The sequence below is a fragment of the Plecotus auritus genome, assembly GCF_963455305.1.
Source record: "Plecotus auritus genome assembly, chromosome: 6".
NCBI classification, from domain to species: Eukaryota; Metazoa; Chordata; class Mammalia; order Chiroptera; family Vespertilionidae; genus Plecotus; species Plecotus auritus.
Genome location: NC_137773.1, coordinates 45689819 through 45714915, shown reverse-complemented (window position 1 = coordinate 45714915; position 25097 = coordinate 45689819). Strand labels below are relative to the sequence as shown.

Genomic DNA, 25097 nt, shown 5'->3' with positions numbered 1-25097 from the left:
CTATATACTGATTGGCCTTTTGTATGTTTTCCTCTGGGAAGTGTCTGTTCAACTCTTTTGCTCCTTAACTGGCCTGTCTTTTTATTACTGATACTCAGTTCTTTACATATTCTGGGTAAGAGTCCTCTGGCAGATATGTGTATTTTGAATATTTTATCCCAATTTTTGGCTTGCTTTTTCACATTCTCACTGAAGACTTTTGATGAGAAGCTTTTAATTTTGATGAAGTCTAATTTATTTTTTTTCTATTTTAGTGAGTGCTTTTTATGTCCTATTTGAAATTTGTTTTCTTCAGATTGTGAAGATTTTCTCCCAGAATTTTTTATTTCACCAGTTACATTTAGGTTCTTTTTTTTTTTAGTATGTTAGACAGAGGTCAAGGTTCATTTTTTTTTTTTTTTCATATTTTCCCCAGTTATTCCAACACCATTTGTTGAAAAGACTATCCTTTCCCTCTTAAATGCATTGGCACCTTTGTCACATGTCAACTGACTCTAGATAGTTTCTTCCTGGTTTCTCTATCTGTTCCATTGGTATATTTGTCTAAATTTATGCTAAGGTCATACTGCTTCACTATTGAAGATTAGTGACAAGTCTTGATTCAGTTAGTATATGTCTTCCAACTTCATTGTGTTTTTCAAAATTGTTTTGGCATTTCCACACAAAATTTGAGTCAGCTTGTCAATTTCTATCCCCAAAAAGCCTTCTAGGATTTTAAACTTGGATTGCATTGAATCAATAGATCACTTTGGGGAAACAAATTAGACATTTATTCTCTCCTATATAGCTGGACAATCCAGATAGATTACTCTACTGCATAGTTCAGAACCCAGGCTCCTTTGTCTTTCTACTCAACTACCTATCCCTGGGTTGGCTCCTTGTTGACACAATGAAGCTAGTGTGTTACCTCAGGGATCCATTCTGCAACTCAGGAAAAAGGAAGGGGAGGGCGAAGGACAAAACGTGTATGGCAGCCGAGTCTTTCATCTTTAAAGCATCTTTTCTTTAAGCCCCACCAAACACTATATACTCATCTATCATTGATGTGAACTGTCTTATAGAGTCATTTCTATCTGCAAAGGAATCTGGGAAAATGTAGTTTTTGAGTAGAGCCCCTAAAAATTAATGTTCTGTCAGTAAAGAACAGGAGAAAGTATGTAGTGGGTAGGAACTAGGTATCTGCATAAGTAATCAAGTTTCTGGAGATCAACCAAAGAACTTGTATGCATATATTCATAACCTATGGACACTGACAATAGTGTGATGAAGGCCTGGGGCAGGGAGCAGGGTTGGCTTAGAAGGGGTCGATGGGGGGAAAGGGGAATATATGTAATACTTTCAACAATAAAGATTTATTTTTTTAAGTTTCTTCTGTAAAACTGTTAACTTTTGAGTTTAGAATGCTGGAGAAGGAACAGGTAGAGAAGTTCATAAATGATTTACTAGATGGCTTCTAGCTCTGAAATACGTTATAACAGAAATTTTAAAAATTGTAGACCATGATGTTTTGATGTTTATAAAATAAAATGAGTACATTCAACACATTGTTTACTAGCATTCAGAAAATGGCATTTCTTTATAAATAAAAGCAGAAGCTGTTACCTGAATTCCATTTCTTCTACAAAGTAAAAATAGTCATAAGACAGGAAAAATAGCTAATTTAAATAACACATGTATCTTAATGATGCCTTAACAGATGTGGATTTCCTGTTCAACTGAAATATATATTTGTTTTCTAACCAGTTCAAGAATGGATAAAAGATTCTGAGTAAAGAATTAATAATGTACATGGAGTTCAAAAGTTTGAAAATAAGATTTTCCTATCTCAGGCTGGCTAGCTAAGGTTTAGGGAAGTGGGAAGAGAAATAATGATTTGATTGACAGAGTCAGGGATATTTGGTGGAAGGGTGATGCAAAGATGACAGAACTCATTGACACCATGGCTCCTGGACTAAATGACTGTGAGAAAAATTTTAACTTTATAGATATAATAACCTACAAACTTCCCATTTTCTTGTTAATTTATACAAAATTTGTCAGAGAGATACTATATTTTCATTGACCTTTATGAAAATATTTATTGTTGAAATGTTTTCACATTTTACTTGAAAGAGACTATATTTATTACTAGAGGCCCAGTGCACAAAATCCATGCACTGGTAGGGTCCTTAGTGGCTAATGGCTGCCGGCCGGGGCCTCCATCCCTGCCCGGCCAGCCCCACCCCCTGGTCGAACTCCCAGACAACTCCCAGTCGAGGGGACAATTTGCATACTATGCTTTTATTATATAGGATGATTTACCTTAAAAAGTATAGAGAAGAAATTATTAATATGGTCATCTACTATACTCCTATACATCAGGTTTCTCTATTAGCCACAGATCAGATTCTGGTTGTTTCCATTCTTCTCCAAGCAGTGTGTTAAAATTGAAAGGCTTGAAGTATTCCAGACGGTGACTAAATGCAAAGAAAAAGAAGGTGGGAATTGAAATGAATTATGCATTTGAAAATAGGTGACCTGAAAGGCTATTCATTTTGTCACATCTGTGATAGGACAACATTCTATTTTAAGAACACCAAAGGTAAGATATATTCTGTATGTATAATTTTCTCACTCTAGCTCTCAAACATTAAGCTCTGAAAACATTCACCCACATCCCAAAGCACTTAAAATCTACCCTCAAAACCTGACTCATTCCATTTAGCCTTAAACAAATCGTATTATATTTTTACAGATGTTTTTACATTTAAACTTTGATATACTTTATATCAGTCATATGAACTACTATTTTAAAAGTTTCAACTCCATAGATAAGAGGATAGAATCCTTTGCCCAAGCAAAGAAGGTTGAAAGAGTGTTAAATCCTAGTTCTTTTTTTCCTGGGAACACGGTTTAACTACTATGGAGATTTCTATCGTGGTTTAATTGGGAGAGAAAGGTTTAGCTAACATGCTGCAGTGGAACTCAGCTCTGCAGCAAATCACTCTGCCTTGGCTGGGCCCTGGCCAATGGCATAGTCACACTTTTACCTAGGGTGAGCCTCCAATAATAAATACATTGAGGAGCCAAACATATGATAGCACTAAGGAGCTAAAATATAAGAAGATATTAGCTGGTGAAGAGCCAGAGAAACAAGCCATCTTAATATGAGGGCCCTGAGTCATTTGCATCTAGATTCTGGGCCCAGACTGAACCAGCCTGAGTCTCAACTGTCTATTCTAGATGAAGAGGTTCTGGAACCTACAGTGAAGGTTAAGAGGAAAGAAGGGAGGCTAGTCAGGAAAGGTCAGGACTGGAAAAGCAGAGGGAAGAAGGCAAAGTGTGTCAGGCAGAAAAAAAGGAATAGGCTAGAAGAGATGAAGGCAAAGTGAAGAAAGAGTATGACAGGAAGGAGAAGGCAAACAGGGAGAGGAGGAACAGCATTTTCCAGGGGTAAAAAGGCAGGAGAGTCAGTCCGCCATGGTGCAAATTCCACTAGTGTTAGCAAAGATAGCTAGACATTAATAAAGGAAGGAGCAAAGGAATTGGGTGTTATCTATATAATAAAGAGGTAATATGCAAATTGGTCCTAAGGGTGTCACAAATAACAACCAATTTGCATATTGACAGATCAGCAGGAGGTTGCGCGCAGCAGGGGGACTTACGTGAGGGTCACTTCCCTGCCCACCCCCCCCACCCCCACCCCAGGACAAGCTGGGCCCCGAGAGCACTGCCTGGGGATGCCACCAACCCCCCGCCCCTGTGAGGTGGGGGGGCTGAGGGGCAACACCAGCACAGCAGAAGGCCAGTTCTCCGGGCGGGGCCCGGTCAGCAGACACCAACCGGGGGTACGTGCATTGGCAGTGACCCCCAGGAGGGGTCGTGCATGCAAACTGAGAGGGTGTGGATCCAACATGAAGGAAGGGCCCAGGCACGACAACAGGGAGTGGACACCGAGGTAGGGCACGGGACCTGGATGGGCCACTGGGTAAACAACGCAGGGATCCCGCGGCCACAGACACACAGTGCGGCCCCGCCATGCCCAGGACGTCAGTCCATCCTCCCAAGCGCACAACCTCGAAGCCTCCTCCCACCATGGACCCAGGCCCCTGGACCCTGCCACCGTGGAGACCACAGGCAACACTCACACCACAGGGAAGTCGCCTCGGCTTTCTCCAGCTGTCCATCCATTCATCTGCCCGGTCTGACCTGGACGGGGGCTCACATCCTGGATGGAACGCCCCCACCACCCCCACCCCAGGACAAAGTGGGCCCCGACCGTGCCTGCACAAGCACGCCTGTCGCCTGCGAATTCCGGAGGGGAGCAGACAGGAGCGGGCACGCCAGGGGGCGGGAAAGGCCTCCTCATCTCCACCCCCCACTTCAGCACTCAACAGGAGAAAAGCCTCGCGTGCATGCATAAATGCACACGCGAGTGCACATAATGCAGTGGTCCCCATGATGGACGCCAGCCTGGGCCGGCTGGACCCTCCCCAAACTCGGAGCGGGGAGGCGCGGGCCAAGGTAGGCAAGACAGTTGCGTCATTGCTCAGCCCCTTAAAGCCTGTGCGAGTGCCCAAACAGAGGCGGCTACAGGTCCCAGAGAGGAAAGCAGTCAGTATTAAGGACGAAAAGCATAGAATTTTTAATTAGCCTGTAAAAAGAGTAAAAGAGTGAGGGAGAAGGGGGGAGGATGGGGAAGAAGGGAAGGAGGGAGGAAAGAACTTTATAAAGGAGTCAGTAGAGAACAGAGTTAAAGAAGGAAAGAGGATGTATGAGTGAACTGTAGGAGCTATAATGAAAATCAAGTATAGTTGTGTACTGAGGACAGATTTTACAGGTAGGAATCAGAAAAGAAAAAAGATAAGTGATAGTGAATAATCAGGCAGGTAGATAGATAGATATTAAAACAGTGGAAGTAAGTAGAGAAGAATGTATGGGAAAGGTAGGATGAGAGAGAAAGAGGGAGGGGAGAAAAGTTTTAAAGGGGAGCAGGTAGAGCTTAAAAGGAGAATGGGAAGAAGGAAGAAATAGGGGAGGGAGCAAAGCAGATCTGAGGAAGGAAGTGAAGAAAGAAGTTAAGGTGGGAAGGAAGGAAAAGGGGAGGGAGGGTGGGGTAAAGGTAAAGGAAAGGAGGAATGTGGGGAGGGAGGAAGGGTAGGAGAAAGATGGAAAGAAGGATGATGGAACAGAAGTAGAAAATAAGGAGGAAAGAAAAGTTTATAAATGATGAGTCAGTAGGAAAAAGTGTTACATAAAGGAGAGAGAAAAATTGTGTGAGAGGGAAAAGCCAATAAGGAAGTCAAATACAATTGTGTGTGAAGGGGATAAGATTTTTTAAAAAAAAGTTAATAGGGGCGACCAGGCCAGCAGGGGAGGGAAGTTAGGGGGATCAGGCTGGCAGGGGAGGGCAGTTAGGGGGATCAGGCTGGCAGGGGAGAGCAGTTAGGGGGATCAGGCCAGCAGGCAGAGTGGTTAGGGCAGACAGGCAGGTGAGTGGTTAGAGCCAGAGGTCCCGGATTGTGAGAGGGATGTCCAACTGCCAGTTTAGGTGGGATCGGGCTTAAACTGGCCTTGTACATCCTCCGAAGGCTCCCAGATTGGAGAGGGTACAGGTTGGGCTGAGGGATTCCCCCCCGCACCTGTGCATGAATTTTGTGCACCGGGCCTCTAGTTAAGTATAATAAACTAGGGTGCTGAATCCGACACTGAGCCTGCTTCAGTAGGAGGTTGAGCATTCATAGGCTCCCGAGGGGACTGCTGCATTGGGGCCTAATACCTGAAGAGGACAGGAAGGTCCATTATTGGTCATTACCAGGGGAAGAATAAAAACAACTGGAGAAATTCCTCTGCTGGACACATGTCCAGTAGAAGCCAAGATGGTGCTGGGGGAGGTAAGCGCTTGCGCAATAGGGGCCAAGATGGTGACCATGGCACAACGCCAGCCAGAGCACAGCTGGAAACACAGACTAAGTGAGTCAGTGAAGACAGGACTGAACTTGACTGAACCAATGGCACAGAATTTATGGGCACTGGCCTTTGCTCTTGACTTAATGAAGACAAGGCTGGGCTTCTTTCACAGCAGGACAGAGCTGAATCCAGGGCAGTCCTTTGATTTTGCTTCTACAATAAATCTTACCACTGCTTCTCATCCTCCCATATATGTGTCTCCAGAATGCTTTCCTAACACTCTGTGAAAGGACCCCATTTCCACTGGCAACACTAAGTTGTCTCTGTTAGCTCTTCTGAATACACACACTCGCCAGACTATCTTGGCCACACAAAGTACACTCAGAGAGCTAGAGAGCAGGAATCCCAGCTTGCCCTAGGACAGGATCTGGCTTTCCCAAGGGAGTAGAACTCACTACAATCCTTGAGGCATTATTATGGCTGCACAGGAGCTATATTCTCCTTAGGTGACAGCTTCAAATTGGGCAAGTGTAGGAGATACCTGGGCTTACATGCCTGGTGCCCACAGGGGCCAATATCTCTTGTAATAAGTCCACAGGCATAGCTTCTAGGGTCTCCACAGGGAATATGACTGTTATTCCAAGGCGATGCTGTCCTCATCCGGTTTTTATAATTTATTCATAAAACTATCTGTCCAGATGCAATTTAACCATTAGGAGTATTATAAGTTATGTTGCCTAGAAACCTAGTTGACATTTTTATCCTTATAAGGTTACCAAGGGAAGACAGCTAGAGAGTTAATTGAAGGTCCTATTCTCAAGCAGCAAGGGAAAGAATTTATTAACCCTTTGTTTACACCAAGAATTTGAATGTCTCTTCCCAGTTAGCTCTGAAAGGGATCATAAATGAATTTGTAACAATACTTCTATACCAGCTGTTGCAATATTCACTAAGCAAGATTTTTCTCATATTGCCATGGAAACTTAAGTGCTATACTTACAGCAGTGAGAGAGACTAAGCGTGTCCGCAGTCTGTCAAGTATTTACTGAGAACCATCAGGGAACACAGTACCCTACTAGGTGCTTGTACACATGTCTCCTTTTACCGAAAAATGTTATCACTGCTCTACCAAAAATTAATTTCCAAAAAACCCTCACAGTTGGAACATATCTTCATTCATTTTCTACTTACAAATTAGGTTTTTGTCCTGGTTGCAGTTCATGCCGAGGTACAGGGTAAAGAGCTTCATAGATTCTTTTATCTTTTGATCCATGAATTGCAAATGAATTGAATTTTGTCACATTTGGTGGAAAATAACTCCAAGGAAGATAAGCTCTGCCTTCCCATTTTGTCTCTCCTCTGGACACTACGAATGACAGAGCAAGTTCTTGCTCCAGAAATGATATGTGAAATATAAAAGGTAAATTCAGATTTATAAGTTAAACATATTATTAAATATTATAATATATACACAGATCTTATACTTAAGAACTTTGTCTCATATTTTTATTTACTTACTTTCCACACATTTCTTCTTCCAGATAATAAAAGTACCAAATGTTGTCCATGGCTGTGGAAATTAAAATTCCTCATGAGTGTTTGAAAGAAACAAACATTATTTTCTTCACTATTCTTTATATCTGCAATGTGTGTATTTGTAACTAAATTTCCAAACAATTAATAGATGGCCCTAGACAGTTTGGCTCAGTGGATAGAGTGTCGGCCTGTGGACTGAAAGGTCTCAGGTTCGATTCCGGTCAAGGGTGCATGCTAGGGTTGTGGGCTTGGTCCCCAGTAGGGGGCGTGCAGGAGGCAGCCAAGCAATGATTCTCTATTATCATTGATGTTTCTATCTCTCTCTCCCTCTACTTTCCTCTCTGAAATCAATTTTTTTAAAAAAGATGCAAATTGAATACTGGATAATTATAGGAAGAGCCAGTGTGTTCAGTTACTTAGAAATGCCATCATTTTCCACATAATTATAGTCAAAAGTTACACATGTTCAGATTGCTTTTTATATTATTTAAATATAAAATTATATAAAATATTTCAGACAGTTATAAGTTGAAAACTCAGCAAAGGAGTGAGTATTTGGCATTTATAATAAAACTAGTTTCAAAAACAAAAGTACCCTAAGAGAAGCTGGCACCAATTTCCAGATGAATCCAACAACTTTACTAAAGGTTATTTCTATAAGAAAACTGTCTTGAAGCTCATTAGGAATAAAGAAAATATAAAATATAGATTGTTTAAAACTGTATCTGTCTGCCTCTTGTGTTTTCCTGCTTTCTACCATTAGTTCAGACACCAATGTCACATTTTCAAAGAGAAACATAACATATCCTCAAAAGGAAACTCTAATAAAAGAGCATAATTGGGACTAGCCAGGTCAACAAGAATAAAAGTTTTTTGAATAGTTATATGAAAGAAATTTATTGTCTCTGGAAAAGACTATATCTAAACACGTCTATAAAGATAGTCTATTGTGAGCTTTTCAGGGAGGATTTCCTTCAGAAAACTATTCTAACACATGACAAGTATTCTTTCCTCTGCTTATTTTTATTGTTATGATGCAAGCTTAATAATATCCTAGAAGTAAAAGTTCTTGTAAATGAAAACAACAATATTCTTCACATTGTTTTCCTAGAGATTAATTGTTACAGGAATTGATTGCCTGAAGCAAAACCTTGATTCTTGATTATTGACTGTCCTGATATATATGAAACCAAACTACTTTAAGGATTTTTTTAATTTTTAGAACTTACTAATTTTGTACATAATTGTTATTATGTAATATCTTAACAAAAGAGAATCTAATTATCATCCAGTGCTAAGTAATCTCTTTATGAAAATAAACTGGTATTTTTATCTAATAAAAGTAAAACCAAGGATAAAACTTTAGAATTCTAGTAGATCCAAGTTCTTTACTGTCTTGTAGACAAGTTATAAATCTATTTGCCTTAGCTTTCTCACTTGTATCGTGAAAATAATCACACAATGGGTGAATATGTTTTTTTCCTCATGTGACAGTTTATGACAATCATATTTTTCAATAAAATATTTTGACATGTTAGTTGAAAGGTAACATACAAAGATACAAGGTTATTTCTCTGAAAAATATAATTGGAAACAGCTACATTTTCTACATTAGAGTTAGCAAAAAATCAAATTAAGGGAAAGGAAAATTATATCTAAAATCTTATTTAAATTGATTGTTTGGAACTTTCTGCCCAGCCTACAAAGGGACAAAGGCTAATGGATATTAGATATTGAAAGACATTTAAATGCCACTTAAAATTATAATCACAATACAAAAATATATATATTCATTACTCAATATTTTACTAACTTAAAATTTGTTATAATATAGATGAGAGGTGGGCATAAATTCACTTTTTCATATCTATAGGACAAATATGGTCAACCAGGTAAAGAAGGTTCCCAAAGGAATGGTTAAATTTGAACAAAGAGAGTCCAAGGTTAACACTTTAAATGAGTCTAGAAAAAACCATGTGTGATTTATCCCTAGCACTTCAAAGTGACATAGTACACACTCAATAAATAAATGAGGACTACTGTACAACCTATGAGGGAAGGAAGGGGGTGAGGGGGTAAGAAATCAACCAAAGGACTTATATGTGTGCACATGAGCATAACCAATGGACACAGACATAGGGGGGTGAGGGCTTGTGCTGGGGGGTGGGGGCAGCTGGGAAGAGGTCAATGGGGGGAAAAGGAGACTCATTTAATATTTTAAAGAATAAAAAATTTAAATTTTAAAAAATGAGGACTAAATGAAGAAACACATGAATACATTATTAACAAATACATAAAATGAAAGTGTAATCTAGTTATTTTAAAAATTTCCTAAAAGAAACGTTTTCATAAATTAGTTTATTATATCTATACATCTCCCTTTATTTCTGAGTAGCTAGGACATGATAACGCCAATTTTTAGAATAATGAGTTCCTATTTTATAATAATATTTCATTTTGCAAAAAAATTATTTTCAAATTTATTAAAAAGACCAACTACATAGTAAAATGAAAATAATATCGGAGAAACCAAGATGGTGGCATAGGTAAGCACCTAAACTGCTGCCTCGCACAACAATTTCAAAACTACAACTAAAAGACAGAACGGACACCATCCAGAACCACAGGGAAGCTGGCTGAGTGAAAATTCTACAACTAGGAAAGAGAAAAGCTCACAGAGCATTGGAGGTACGGCAAAGGGTCTTTGTGCACGCAGAGAGAAAGGGCGGCTGAGAGCCTGGCTGACTTTCTCTGGCGGAAGGGGGAAGGAAGCCCCCAACCGCACTGAACCCCAGTTCTGACTGCACTGAACCCCAGTTCCGGGCGAGCCCCTGGGGACCCACGCTCTTACGGGGGGAGTCTGGACTCTCGGGCGGAGACTCGGGAGCTGGGGAAGGCAGAAGTCTGAAGGCGTGCGCGTGCCAGTGCGCACAAAGGCCGCGGAGGTTGCCACAGGCTTTCCCTAGTGGAAGGGAGTCAGAAGCTCCTGACTGCACTCGGCCCCAGTTCTGACTGCACTCGGCCCCAGTTCTGACTGCTCTGGACCCCAGTTCAGGGCGAGCCCCTGGGGTCCCATGCTCTTGTGGGGGGAGTCTGGACTCTCGGGCGGAGACTCGGGAGCCGGGGAAGGCGGAGGACTGAAAGTGCGCGCGTGCCAGTGCGCACAAAGGCTGCGGAGGTTGCCACAGGCTTTCCCTAGTGGAAGGGAGTCAGAGGCTCCTGAATGCACTGAGCCCCAGTTCTGACTGCAGTGAACCCCAGTTCCAGGCGAGCCCCTGGGGACTCACGCTCTTGTGGGGGGAGTCTGGACTCTCGGGCGGAGACTCGGGAGCCGGGAAGGCAGAGGTCTGAAGGCGCGCACGTGCGTGCAAGGGCAAGGCTGATGGGAAGCCAAGACTGAGACTCCACCCCATCCAAGCTGAGCACAGAGGCTATTGCAATTTGGCAAGTCTAATCCTATAAGGCTGTCTCCAGCACCGAACTTCTCCCAGCATAGACACAGCTGATCCTTACAGCCAATTGGCCTGGAGGTCAATTCTTCCAAGTGATACCAACAACAATAAAGACTTAATTACAACAAGGCTGTACACACAGTCCACAAAGGGGTGCACCAAGAGTGTCCACCTCAGGTTAACTGGGGAGGCAGACCCACTGGGCCATAGTGGAAACCTAGCACACAAATCTACCTTACCAACTCAGGGAAGCAATGAAAATGCGGTGTCAAAGAATCAGATCACAAACGAAAGAAATGGAGGAAAACAAACGACTGGATATAGAATTCAAAACCACGGTTATAAGGCTTTTTAAGAATATCCTAGAAAAGGCCAATAAATATAACAAGACCCTCGAAGATATGAAAAAGGGACAACTAGAAATTAAACATACACTGACTGAAATAAAAAATATTATACAGAGACCCAAAAACAGACTAGAGGAACACAAGAATCAAGTCAAAGAATTGAAATACAAAGAAGCAAAAAACACTCAACCGAAAAAGCAAAAAGCAAAAAAAAAAATCCAAAAAGTTGAAGATAGTGTAAGAAGACTCTGGGACAACTTCAAGCGTACCAACATCAGAATTATGGGGGTGCCAGAAGAAGAGAGAGAGCAAGATACTGAAAACCTATTTGAAGAAATAATAACCGAAAACTTCCCCCACCTGGTGAAAGAAATAGACTTACAAGTCCAGGAAGCGCACAGAACCCCAAACAAAAGGCATCCAAAGAGGACCACACCAAGACACATCATAATTAAAATGCCAAGAGCAAAAGACAAAGAGAGAATATTAAAAGCAGCAAGAGAAAAACAGTTAGTTACCTACAAGGGAGCACCCATACGACTGTCAGCTGATTTCTCAACAGAAACTATGCAGGCCAGACAGGAGTGGCAAGAAATTTTCAATGTGATGAATAGCAAGAACCTACAACCAAGATTACTCTACCCAGCAAAGCTATCATTCAGAATTGAAGGGCAGATAAAGAGCTTCACAGATAAGAAAAAGCTGAAGGAGTTCATCACCACCAAACCAGTATTATATGAAATGCTGAAAGGTATTCTTAAAGAAGAGGAAGAAGAAAAAAGTAAAGAGAAAAATTATGAACAACAAATACATATCTATCAACAAGTGAACCTAAAAATCAAGTGAATTAAAAACCTGAGGAACAGAATAATCTGGTGAATATAATAGAATCAGGGGCATAGAAAGGGAGTGGACTGATAATTCTCAGGGGGAAAGAGGTATGGGGGGTTCATGAAGAGACTGGACAAAAATCATACACCTATGGATGAGGACAGTGGGGGGGGAGGTAAGGGCAGAAGGTGGGGTGGGAACTGGGTGGAGGGGAGCTATGGGGGGAAAAAGGAGAAATAATTGTAATAATCTGAATAAAGATTTATTTAAATTAAAAGAAAAAAAATAAAATAAAATGAAAATATCAACATACTATTTTCAAATATCTGTAATATATACAGGGTGTGACAAAAGTAGGCTCACAATTGTTTGTATGGGAAATAATACAATAATTAATAAATAATAATATAAGAATAAACTTTGTTTTGCATACTCGGAAATTTAAACCTACTTTTGCCAAACTTGTTTTAAACATATATTTTAAATTATACAGTTATCCTATCTAATAAAAGAGTAATATGCAAATTGACTGTCACTCCAACACACAAGATGGCTGCCCCCATGTGGTCAAAGATGGCTGCCCCCCTGTGGACACAAGATGGCCACCACAAAATGGCCAGCAGGGGAGGGCATTTGGGAGGGACCAGGTCTGCAAGGGAGGGCAGTGTGGGCGATCAGGCTAGCAGGAGAGGGCTGTTGGGAAGGACCAGGCCTGCAAGGAAGGGCAGTTGAGGGCGATCAAGCCTGCAGGGGAGGGCAGTTTGGGGTGTCCAGGCCAGCAGAGGAGGGAAGTTGGGGGCAACTGGGCCTGCAGGGAAGGGTAGTTGGGGGGGGGGGAAACCCAGGCCTGCAGGCGAGAGCAGTTGGGGGGGACCAGGCCTGCAGGGGAGGGCAGTTGGGGGTGACCAGGTCTGCAGGGGAGGGCAGTTAGGGGTGACCAGGACTACAGGGGAGGGCAGTTAGGGGCAATCAGGCTGGCAGGGGAGCAGTTAGGCATCAAGCAGGCTGGCAGGCAGAAGCGGTTAGGGGCAATCAGGAAGGCAGGCAGGCGAGCAGTTGGGAGCCAGCAGTTCTGGATTGTGAGAGGGATGTCTGACTGCCCATTTAGGCCCGATCCTACCAGGATCTGGCCTAAACGGGCAGTCAGACATCCCTTGAGGGGTCCCAGATTGGAGAGGGTGCAGGCTCGGCTGAGGGACACACCCCGCCCCCCCCCCCCATGCATGAATTTCATGCACTGGGCCTCTAGTTTGAAAATAAGAAATTATACATAGTTCAGATTGGCATTTGCCCTAGTTTGTTGAAATTAACAATGACCACATGATTTTTACTATGACCACATGAATTATAACTAGAAAACAATGTGTTCAAGTTATATAGTAATGAGTTAGAAAATGTTTATACTTACGGGCAAAGTTCAACTTCTAAGTACTGTCCAGTTATGTCATTCAAGAAAAATGCTTCTACAACTTTTGAAAACAGAGATATAATATACTGAGAATTTAATTATGTTTCAACAATAAATTACTTATTTATTCCTTTAGAGTATAAAATAAACTCATTACTTTTAATTATAGCTGTAGCCTCAGTAGGAAAAGGAACAAAAAATATACAGTAAATAGACATTGCTTAGAAATAAATCACCATCAAATTTTTCCATATCAAATTGCCATAAATTAAAAAAATGAATAAAGCCTAGTGTTAGTAAGGTTGTAAAGAAATCAACATTATCATATAGGGGTCCTCAAACTTTTTAAACAGGGGGCCAGTTCACTGTCCCTCAGACCATTGGAGGGCCGGACTATAGTTTAAAAAAAAAAACTATGAACAAATTCCTATGTGCACTGCGGGCCCGGGACGAGTCGGCTGCTAAGCAGGACAGGCAGCGGCACCCGGCCGGCCGGATAAATGTCCCCTCGGCAGGCCGTAGTTTGAGGACGTCTGATAGACTTTAGGCCAGTTATCTTTTTCTGGGAATTTATCCTAAGGAAATAATCAGACAACTAGAAAAATAAGTAAATATAATGCTGGTCATCAAAGTATTGCTCAAAAATTGGATATTATCTAAATGGTTATCTCCTATTATATAGGATCATTGCCTATTATATAAATAAATCTTCTATTATATAGGAAAGCTACCATATAAATTATGGAATTTATGTATTCTATGTATGTAACCATTAAAATCAAAGACAGTTAAATATTTTTTGATATGAAAAGATATCCATGATATTTGACAAGTATGCTATAGAGCAATAACCAAATCAGCAAATAAGCAAACCTTTCAATGTATTAATAAGTGATGCTGCAAAGAGAATAAGGGGCCAGGTCATGAAAAAATCATATATAGAAATCATATTAAGAAGAGTAGAACTTATCTGGGGAGGAGCAGAAGCCTGAGAAGGTTTTTAAGTAGCTGAATGATGATTTAAAATTTTTTTGTCTTTTTAAATATATCTTTATTGTTGAAACTATTACAGATGTCTCCTTTGTTCCCCTATTGATAGATCACTCTGGCTTTCAAGAGAGAAGGATAAACTTAAGGGCAAAAAGACTATTTAGAAGTCTCTGTCCTATTTGAGGTAAAAGATGATGAAGGCCTAATCGACAGCAGAGATGATGGGAATGAAGAAGGGGTACTGAAATAGAAAAACATTTAGGAGGGGAAATTGGTAGGACTTAGTATATAAATCCAAACATAGAGAGTGAGAGAGAATATCTTGGAAAAAATTCACATTTCTATATTCAGTGATTTGATGTATTTGACTGCCATTGATTGAGACTGGGCAATTAGGGAAAAAGCAGGTTTATGAGAAAAGTGGATAAATTGAGTTTGGGACTTGTTGAGTAGGTAAGTCACACTGGTGTGTACACCAATGGGAAGCTGATATATACAAGCTCTGTATCAGTAATAGACAACATATGGTTAACATTTTATAAGTTAACTAGAGGCCCGGTGTATGAAATTTGTGCACAGGGTGGGGGGGCGGGTTCCCCTCAGCCCAGCCTGCACCCTCTCCAATCCGGGACCCCTGGCTCCTAACTGCTCACCTGCCTGCCGGCCCAGTCACCCCCAACTGCCCGCCCCCGCTGGCCTGATCGCCCCTTACTGCCCCCCTGCCAGCCTGGCCACCCCCAACTGTCCCCCCACCGGCCTGGTTGTCCCCAACTACCCCCCTCTGCCAGCCTCCTCGCCCCTAACTGCTCCCCCCACCGGCCTGGTTGCCCTTTACTGTCCCCCCTGCCAGCCTGGTCACCCCCAACTTCCCCCCGCTCTGCCAGCCTGGTCACCCCTAACTGCTCCCCCGCACCGACCTGGTCGCCCCCCAACTGCCCCCCCCCCCGGCTTTTTATATATTAGGATCTTGACAAAATGCATGTCATACAGATGGTATAGAGAAAGTAGATGTTAGTAGGGACTAGAAGAATCATCAAAGGTTTCTTTGGCCCTAGACAATATGGCTCAGTTGGTTGGAGTGTTGTCCTGTGCACTGGAAGGACATGGGTTCAATTCCAGGTCAGGGCACATACCTAGGTTGTGGGTTCAATCCCCAGTCAGGGCGCATTTGAGAGGCAACTGAACGCTGGATCTCTCTCACATGGCTGTTTCTCTTTCTCTCTTTCCCCAACCCTCTCTAAAATCAATTTTAAAAAAAAAGGTTTCTTTGAATAAATGAAACCTGATTTAGACCTTGAATTGTGTGCATCAGAGGCAGGAGGAATAGAATGAGAAAAGGTACATGGGTGAGAATGTGAATGGATAGTAACATGGATAGTAGCCTTTTAGAAATCAAAAGGTTTTGGTTGAATATGATAGCCCCATTCATGAGTCCCCAGAAAGTTTATAGGAAGGATTTGAACTTTATCTCAGGGATAGTAATGGTTTGTGATCTGGGGAATGGCATCATGAAGAGTCTTTTAGAAAGATAAGTTTGGTAGCTTAATTAGGAGACATTAGATGGGGATCATATAGCAAACCTGAAAGTGTAATTTTATGGTGTCTTTTACCTTCATTTGGTATGTGAGATTACTTGTTAGTACATATAAAATAAAAACTACATTTCATATTGAAGTTGATGGTGTTTCTATAATAAGTAAAACACCCTCAAACTTCCATAAAGAAAGTTTATAAGGTTAAAGTGGCAATCTGAAGACAAAATAAGAATGCTGAACTCTTCTCAGACTAGGTAACAGAAGTAAAGGAAGGACATATGGCAGCAATTTAGAAGTCTGGATTTGTAATTGCCATTTTTCACTGTTCTAGTTATAGAGTTGAAGTCGCATAGGTAATGGTGAAAAAGTCAGAATGAGAGATTGGTAGGAAATATCACACACTGCATATGTCAGTTGCTCAGAAGCACTCACTTCCTTACAGCAAGATAAAATAATAGCTCTGTGAGAGGTTATTATAAAAAGATTTATGTTTGCAATAAAACACCGTACTTCCACTTACCTTCATAATCCCACAGTTCGTTGAAAGGCTTTCCTGGTTCTCCAAGCGGGGCTGGAGGATCATTGAAAAATGGAGCACTAACTTTCAACATCACTCCTCCATCACCTGGGTTCAGCCTGACAAACACTGGCTCATGCGTCACTGGAGAACCATCCCAAGTGCGTTCAATTTTAAAATCCATCTTTAGACTCTAAAGAAAAAAAACAGACATATTAAAACAAACTCTTTAACAATACAGAAATGTTTCCTTTAGTCAGAAATGAAGTGAAAATTTCCAATAAGCCAAGCAGGATGATAGCAGATGACGAGAAGATGGTTCTGAGAATCCAAAGGCCATTTGTGTTATGGCAAAATAATGGACACTGAGTTTTACCAAAAATAGGTAGTTGGACCCAAAAAGTTTTGAGACTTTAAGTCTAGACCCAACTACAACTGTTTTTTACAACTGTAAGCCCACTGCAGAAATTGTTCATGTACTTAACAACTATAAGCATTATGAGTTTTTTATGACATTCTTTGTCATTTACTGTAAAATGTGCAGGTGTCTAAACTATTGGGTCCCTTGAGAACCAAGATCTTTAAAATAAAATTCAATTTGATTAAAATATTCTATGAATCAGCATAAGCATTGCTATTAACACCTATTCTTTTGGTTAAAACCCTGTTTTTTTTTGGGGGGGGGAGTTGGGGGAACAGGGGCTCCAACTATTTGAAGGTTAGTAAACTTTAATACTGTCTTCCTTGTTCTCAGAGTATAGATTTTCTTAATCTATTTTTTTTTAATTTTAATGTGTTTTTATTTATTTTTAAAGAGAGAGGAAGGGAGAGGGATAAAGAGACAGAAACATCCATGAGAGAGAAACATCGTCGACTGGCTGCCTCCTGTACATCCCTTACTGGGGATCGAGCCCTCACTGTGGGCATGTGCTCTGACCGGGAATCGAACCTGTGAACTCTTGGTTCCTGGGTCAACGCTCAACCTCTGAGCCCACTAATAGCTGGGCTTCTTAGCCTATTTCAAAGTTTAAATGCTGACAGATTTTTTTTTTCCAATTTTCTAAGGGTGAAAAGAGATTAATCAAGCAATTTGATCATTTAACACTTGAAATATCAAAAAGTGACACAAGCAGTATTTGCATTTTATGTTGTTTTTCCAAAGATTAAATTGAAGGACATAGTATTATGTTAATAAAATTACATATTGTTGAAAATTACAAATTGGGCATTTTATAAACATTATCTGATTTAATTTCGCTAGAAACTAGCAGATGAGCTATTATTATCCTCAGTACAAAAGAAGAAACTGACTCGTCAAAGGTCACATAGTGGGCAAATCAAGAAATTGAAACAATGCCAACCATGTTTACCCAGATGAAATCATTTTAGGAATCTGGAGGGAGATGAAAACCTTATTTTAGGGGTAGTGAATTCTCCAAATTATACTAGATTCGTATGCCATGTTAGAGGAGAATCTTGATTAGTGAATGATGATATTTTCAGACTGTAATTTATATATCTGAAATCTTTGAAGGCATTTCCTTGTTTCATATGTTATTTTTACTGCAAGTAGTAAAGTACTAAATTTTGAATACATTAATTTCATTGAATATGTATGGAGTACTACCTATGTGTCAAGCATTGTAAGATCTAAATATATAAACTCTATATCACATAAGGAATCCAACATCTCTGAAAACCTTTTGCTAAAGTATGTAGTGCCCTGGCCAGGCTCAGTTGGTTGGATCATCATCCCATACACCAAAAGGTTGCAGGTTCCATTTCCAGTCAGGGCACATACCTAGGTTGCAGTTTCTACACCTGGTCGGGTGCATATGGTGGCAACCAATAGATGTTTCTTTCACATTAGTGTTCTATCTCTATCTCTATCTCTATCCCTATCCCTATCCCTATCCCTATCCCTATCCCTATCCCTATCCCTATCCCTATCCCTATCCCTATCCCTATCCCTATCCCTATCCCTATCCCTATCCCTATCCCTATCCCTATCCCTATCCCTATCCCTATCCCTATCCCTATCCCTATCCCTATCCCTATCCCTATCCCTATCCCTATCCCTATCCCTATCCCTATCCCTATCCCTATCCCTATCCCTATCCCTATCCCTATCCCTATCCCTATCCCTATCCCTATCCCTATCTCTATCTCTATCTCTCCCCCTCTCTCCCTTCCTCTCTCCCTTCCTCTCTCCCTAAAATCACCAAACATTGGAAGCATGAAACAGAGAATGGAATCTTTGAGGGAAGGCAGGGGAGGGTGGAGGGTGGGAGGTAATCAACCAATGACTTTGTATGCATATATGCATAACCCATGAACACAGACAATAGGGTGCTGAAGGCCTGGGGCAGGGGCGTGGGGGGGGGGAGGCTGGAGGGAGTCAATGGGGGTACTCTTTAAAATTAAAAAGTATTTCTGGTATTACAACCCATTTCCAAGTGAAAGCATATTAGAAAAGGATAAGTTCAACAATTTATACTAATAAAAGAGTAATATGCTAATTAGACCGGGAGACCTGCTGGAGACCTTCCGGACAAAGCCAGGGGCTTGGCCAGCCTGCAAACCGCCCCCAAACGGCCTTCAGCCCCTCGCCCAGGCTGGCCACACACCCCAGCGGGGACCCTCACCCCGATGGGGGCGTGGCTGGCCTGCAAACCACCCCAGGCCCCTAGCCCAGGCTGGTCCCGCCCCCCCCCCAAGGGGACCCCCACCCTGATCTGGGACCCCCTTCAGGGAAGACCAGCGGGCCCCCACCCATGCACCAGGCCTCTATTCTATACTAATAAAAGAGTAATATGCTAATTAGAACGGAAGACCTTCCAGACAAAGCCGTGGTGGCTGGGCCGAGGCAGAGGTGGTTAGGGGCAATCAGGCCAGGAAGGGAGGGCAGTTGGGGGAGAGCAGGCTGGTGGGGGGGGCAGTTGGGGGGGAGCAGGCTGGTGGGGGTGCAGTTGGGGGGGAGCAGGCCAGCAGGGGGGGGGCAGTTAGGGGCGAGTAGGCTGGCGGGGGGGCAGTTGGGGGCAAGCAGGGGGGCAATTGGGGGCATTCAGGCCAGCAGGGGGGGCAGTTGGGGGCGAGCATGCTGGTGGGGGGGGAAGTTGGGGGCAATCAGTCTGGTGCGGGGGAGCAGTTGGGGGCATTCAGGCTGGCAGGGGGGGCAGTTGGGGGTGAGCAGGTCAGTGGGGGGGGCAGTTGGTGGCAAGAAGGCCAGTGGGGGGGGGTCCATTGGGGGCAAGCAGGCGGCAGGCAGTGTGGTTAAGGGCAATCAGGCAGGCAGGCAGGTGAGTGGTTAGGAGCCAGCAGTCCCGAATTGCGAGAGGGATGTCCAACTGCCGGTTGTGGGATCGGGCCTAAACTGGCAGTCGGATATCCCCCGAGGGATCCCAGATTGGAGAGGGTGCAGGCCGGGCTGAAGGACAAACCCCCCCCCCCCCCCAGCTCGTGCATGAATTTTGTATTGAAATAAGCTCAGTGAGTGATAAGACTATAAATATAAATTGATCTTGATATATGTGGAATTTAGTCCTGACTTGCATGGAATAAACATTAATAATACATTTATTTTCTTTAGTTAAAATATCCAGATACTTTCTTCAAAAATAAATCTACTAGCATATCCTCTACCCCAAATTTGGTATCTTCTTATTACATATAGGAAGATATAAGAATAAATCAAGATATTAGAAATGTTCATTAAAGCTGATTCTGGTGGCAATATACTGAGGGAACATGCTATTCTCTTAACTTGGAATTTGACAATCCTGGCAAAACATAGCTCAGCAACTAGGAAGTGTTGGTAGATTTACTCATTCTCCATACAAGCATCATATCCACAAAATGCTGAACACATTAAAGGATTTGTGCGACCCTATTCAAAGGCTTTCCACTAGAAAATTTTCTACAACTCATATTTCAGATAAATAACTAATTTATTTAATCTTTAAAGGGCTCCTAGAAGTCAATAAGGAGAAGACCAAATTCTGAACAGAAAAATGGGTAGAGATATGAACAGCTAATTCACAGAAAGAAAATGCAGAATGTTCAAGTTCACTTATAATGATAGAAGTTGGTTAGTGTGTAGCATGTTGGTTAGAGTGTAGTGTGTTGACCTGAGACACCAAGGTCGAGGGTTCAATCTCTGGTCAGGGCACATACAAGAAGCAACCAAGGAATGCATCAATAAGTGGAACACCAAATCCATGTTTTTCTCTTTTGCTCTCTTTCTCTCTCCCCCTCCACTCTCTCTCTGAAATCAATCAATAAATTGTTTGTTTTTAAAGAAATGCAAAATAAAAAAATAAATTACTATTCTTCACTTAGATTTTCAAGGATCAGAAAGTTTGATAACATGCTAATGAGGACACTGAGAAGCAATCACACACTGCTGTTGGGGCATAACTGGCACAGCCTTTGTCAAGGACAACCCCTCGATAGCTATCTAAATAAAAAATGCAAATATCCTTTGACACAAAAATTCTAGTTCTAGAAGTTATTAGACCTGCACATATTCAAAGTAACGTAAGTGTAAAAATATTCACTGCAACGTTGTTTAGAATAACAAAATGTTGTAAGCAATTTAAATACCCATCAGTAGAGGACTGATACAGAAAATATACTTTATTGTACAAGGAAAAACTACATAGCTGTTAAAAAGAGTGAGGCACCTCTATACATACATCTAAAATATACTAAGTGGAAAAAAAGCAAGGTGCAAAAAAGTAAGTATTCAGTTAACTAAAAGGAAGACTAATTGCACGTATGCTTGTGAATGCATACACTATCTCAGGAAGCATAAACAAGCCAGTGGCAGCAGTGGTTGCCTCTTTGGATCTGCCTAACACAGGGGAGGAAGGCAGACTTACTTTCAACAATATCACTTTATCATTTGTTTTTTACCTATTTGAATTTATACTATGATAGAAACACATTACAATTCAAAAATACATGAATAATTTAAAACTCTTTTTTAAAGTCTAATTTAAGGCTACGTCTCTCTCTTTTTTGTTGTTAATTCTCAACCAAGGATATTTTTTTCATTGAGTTTTAGAGAGAGTAGAAGAGAGAGAGAGATGAAAAAGGCACATTGTGGCAAGAGCCCCAACCTGGGTTGGGGATCTAACCTGCAACCCTTTGATGCACAGGCAGACACTCTAACCACTGAGAAACACTGGTCAGAGGGAAGGCTAAGTGTCTTTAAAGTGTATGGTAACTACCTCTTTTCTCCTTTATATTATTTATGCTGAACATGTCTAAAAAGTCAGAATGGATATGAGGAACATTACTTAAAGAATATATTAATTCAAGATGATCACCACCTTGCTATGTCATTTTAATGTTGGCTCTTAAACTTTCTTAAAAGAATGTTTACTATTAATCCTGTTTTCCCCCACATTTTAACTGCTATTCTTCAAATTACTCTCTCATCAAAAAAAGTCAAAAGTAATTTTAAATTATTTTCATGTTTTCCCTATATGCAAAGACATTTAAAAGGAAGTGAGGGAAGAAAGAGGAGAAAGAAGCTCAGAGTATTAGAAGCTTAGGAGAGGGGGGAAATTCCACGAAGGTTAAAAGAAGGGAATTATGGAAAATGTGTTTCTCAACAAAACGTTTTGCAAGGAAAATTTCCAAATTCCACGAAATTTTCTTTAGGTTTCTACAAAACTTGTTTCTTTTCCGTTTCCATTCTCCATATACACACAGACCCCTTCCCCACCAATTAAAAGAGAAAAGGAGAAATGAGGAAATCAGGCGGAAAGAGGGAGTAAACTGTGCCAGCAGGAGGAGGCAGCTGAATAAGTTACCAGAGAGAAAAAGCTAACGACAAGAATGGGGGAGGGTGCAAGGAATGAGAATAAAAAATAAAACAACAACAAAAACATAAGAAGAGAACACAGACCAGGAAGCTCTTCCTCCACCAGGCTTGCTACGTCCTACTGAATTCACTGGAGAGGACTCAGCTTAGGCTCCGCCCAGATGCCTACACATTCTGGGGGCGTGGCTTGGAGGACTGAAGCAGACACCCGATTTTTCTAGAAAAGAAAAATGTTGAAGGACCATCAGTGAACATCTGAAGACTCTTAATAATTCTATTGAAGTGTGAGCGGTTTTCTAGATGGAAGAGGAATCCCGCAATATAAATCCTGTGCAACAACTTTAAAATCACCTGTCAAGTATTAAGATTAAAATAGAACATGTACAGTGATAATTCACTAAATGCAACTAAAGGCTAATTGGCTATATAAGCCAAACCTGGAAATTATATTATACCATCTATAAATAATATTACCCTAGCTGTAAATTATATTACTCTACTGGGCGGCATCTACATAGGGGTCAACAATGGTGACAATGGAACCAGAGTGCCTGGATTCAAATCCCAATTCAGGCACTTTCTAGTTGTTATAATCAGAAAGTTATAAAATAATTTTAAAATAGCACATACCCTAAAAAGTTTCTGTAAAAATTAAATTTGTATATATCTACATATTAGTATATTATATATATTTATTTATATTTAAACAACAGTGAAAAGTAAAAGTCCTAAAATGTTCTTTGACTGTTTAGCAACTGTTGGCATGGGTGTTTTCTTAAAAGAAAATAACAGCTGCTGTCTTTGGTAACATAGAAAAGGTAGATTTTCAAATGGCTTTATATCTTGACCTCTTTCTGCAATAATGGAGTAGTACTGTATTGCTCCATATAAATTACAGAATAAATATAGAAAAGGGGACATCTGAATAAAGATAATTTTTTTAAAAATAGAAGGAGTAAAAAGCTGGACTAAATTTCACAGTTTCATTTTTTAAAGTTATATGTAGAATATATTGATCATGAATTGATTATAAACTTGCTTTTTTTCTGAAATGTTTAACATTTTACTCAATTACATGAGTATAAAGGGTATTTTCAGTCTCATAATCTTCACTTAATTACAATCTTTTAAAAATATCTACCCTATTATTCTAGTTATTATACGTCTGTTCATGCAATAAATTCATTTCAAAGTTTGTGCTGGTGGGTATCATTGGTGCTTTTTGAACTGAAGTGGTTATCTTATAGAAAACAAGACTATGAAACAGGTAGTCTGACTGACCCTTGAGATCATAAAATATGGTTAAGTGTTCTAGAGATGTACACCTGGTTCTGGTTAGTTCAGTTCTACCTGTCCAAGCAGTTTGAGTATTTATCCACCTATTTGCCTACATTTTCTGTCTCCATCAACAGTGTTGACTTATTGTTTCTATATAGATGTATCCAGGAGGTGCTTGCTCTTTGCTTTCACCAACACTAATATATCTTATCAACTTTTAGTGTAAATGTAGAATCAAGTTTACACCTACTTGTTTGATGCCAACTTAAACCACAATACGACAATATTCAAGGTTCAAATGTAAGAGAAGTTACAAGCAAGTCCTTGGGGAGTCAGCGAGAAGTTCGGGAAGAAAAAGTCACACACTGACCTTTGAAAAAGAGTTGGAGCTTGCACACTCAATTTCTCTTTTCAACAAGTTTTTGTGTTAACTTAATGGCTGCTAAAAACCAAATCAAGTTCAATCTTCACTAACTCAAAGCTAAATTAAACTTTTGTATGGTCTTAGATATACCTCCATAATTAACAGCCAATCTTTAGAAGAAGGAACCATCTTATTCTCTTAATAGTGAATATGGAGAAAGCCCATAACAGGACTTCAAATATGTACCTATTTGGACACCGTTGGACAAATTTTTTTAAATTTCTTAATACATTCTGCTAACATTACTTTGTGTATATAACATTATGAGTACAGGATTGAGCTACATCTATGAGATGTCTATTTAGTGAAACTACTTCAATCCATAAAAACACAGTCTATTAAAAAGCACTAAAACTATTGGCTAGTTCAAGTTAACATTTATATTGCTAGCATTGAAATTTCCTCCAATGATAACTGTTGGGAAAAAAAGATAGGGTTTAAATCCAGACAAAATCAATTTTTAATAATGGGAATTGTAATCCACCCAGGGATGTAAAGTTTTGCCTAATTCTCTTCTTGCAAAAATGTAATTTTTGTCTTTCCCCCTTTTGGGGAAGAAAGTTATCTCTAAAGAAACAACTGCTGAATTTGCAGGGCCTTTGGAGTACTTCTAACTACATGCCTCATTGCTACACAAATATTCAACAACTGTCTCCTTTCTCCAAACACCCAAGAGGGTTAGGACGGTGCTTCCTTTCTGGAGATTACCTAGTCCTTACTCAGAAATCCTCCATCGCGTCACCCTTGGTGTGGCCTTTGAAGACGCCCCCTCCCCCCCCCCCCCCCCCCCCCCACAGAACCCCAGATCCCTTCCAAACCTCCCTCCCTCCTTTGGGGAGCGGGTTCTTCCAGTCCAGAAGTCTAGGTAGCAAAGATCCTGGGGAATTGAAAACATCTATTTAATGACCTACCGAGGTTTACATTTTGGGGGTTTTCTTAAAAAAAAAATACCAGTTGGGTCCCCCCACCTGAAGACACAGGCCCGCCAGCTTTCCCGCCACCACTCTGCCGGCTCAGCTGGTTGTCATCCACCTTCCCACAGCTCCGCTCCCAGCTTGAC

General features: G+C 40.9%; 1 protein-coding gene across 2 annotated transcripts; it reads right to left on the bottom strand.

Moving 5' to 3' along the window:
• Positions 1-221: 221 nt before the first annotated feature.
• Positions 222-25097, bottom strand: LOC308252363 (UPF0462 protein C4orf33). 2 transcript variants are annotated; one of them, XM_080676899.1, is made up of 7 exons: positions 25006-25097; positions 22420-22552; positions 16509-16698; positions 13464-13524; positions 7408-7459; positions 7081-7280; positions 222-2456 (listed from the first exon to the last, which is right to left on the bottom strand). In XM_080676899.1, exons 3-7 carry the CDS (start codon positions 16687-16689, stop codon positions 2351-2353), a joined length of 600 nt encoding a protein of 199 aa, XP_080533025.1. In that variant the 5' UTR covers positions 16690-16698; positions 22420-22552; positions 25006-25097; the 3' UTR covers positions 222-2350. The 2 variants fall into 2 exon arrangements, with proteins under 2 accessions (XP_080533025.1, XP_080533026.1); XM_080676900.1 differs by having other exon boundaries at positions 259-2456; positions 24949-25094.

Excerpts from the sequence above, each read along its gene's own strand:
- LOC308252363 (XM_080676899.1), bottom strand. The coding sequence starts at position 16,689 with ATGGATTTTAAAATTGAACGCACTTGGGATGGTTCTCCAGTGACGCAT. Across the intron at positions 13,525-16,508 it reads CGAACTGTGGGATTATGAAG|TTGTAGAAGCATTTTTCTTG; the intron begins GTAAGTGGAAGT and ends TGTTTTCAAAAG. Across the intron at positions 7,281-7,407 it reads GAAGAAGAAATGTGTGGAAA|CAAGAACTTGCTCTGTCATT; the intron begins GTAAGTAAATAA and ends TCATTTCTGGAG.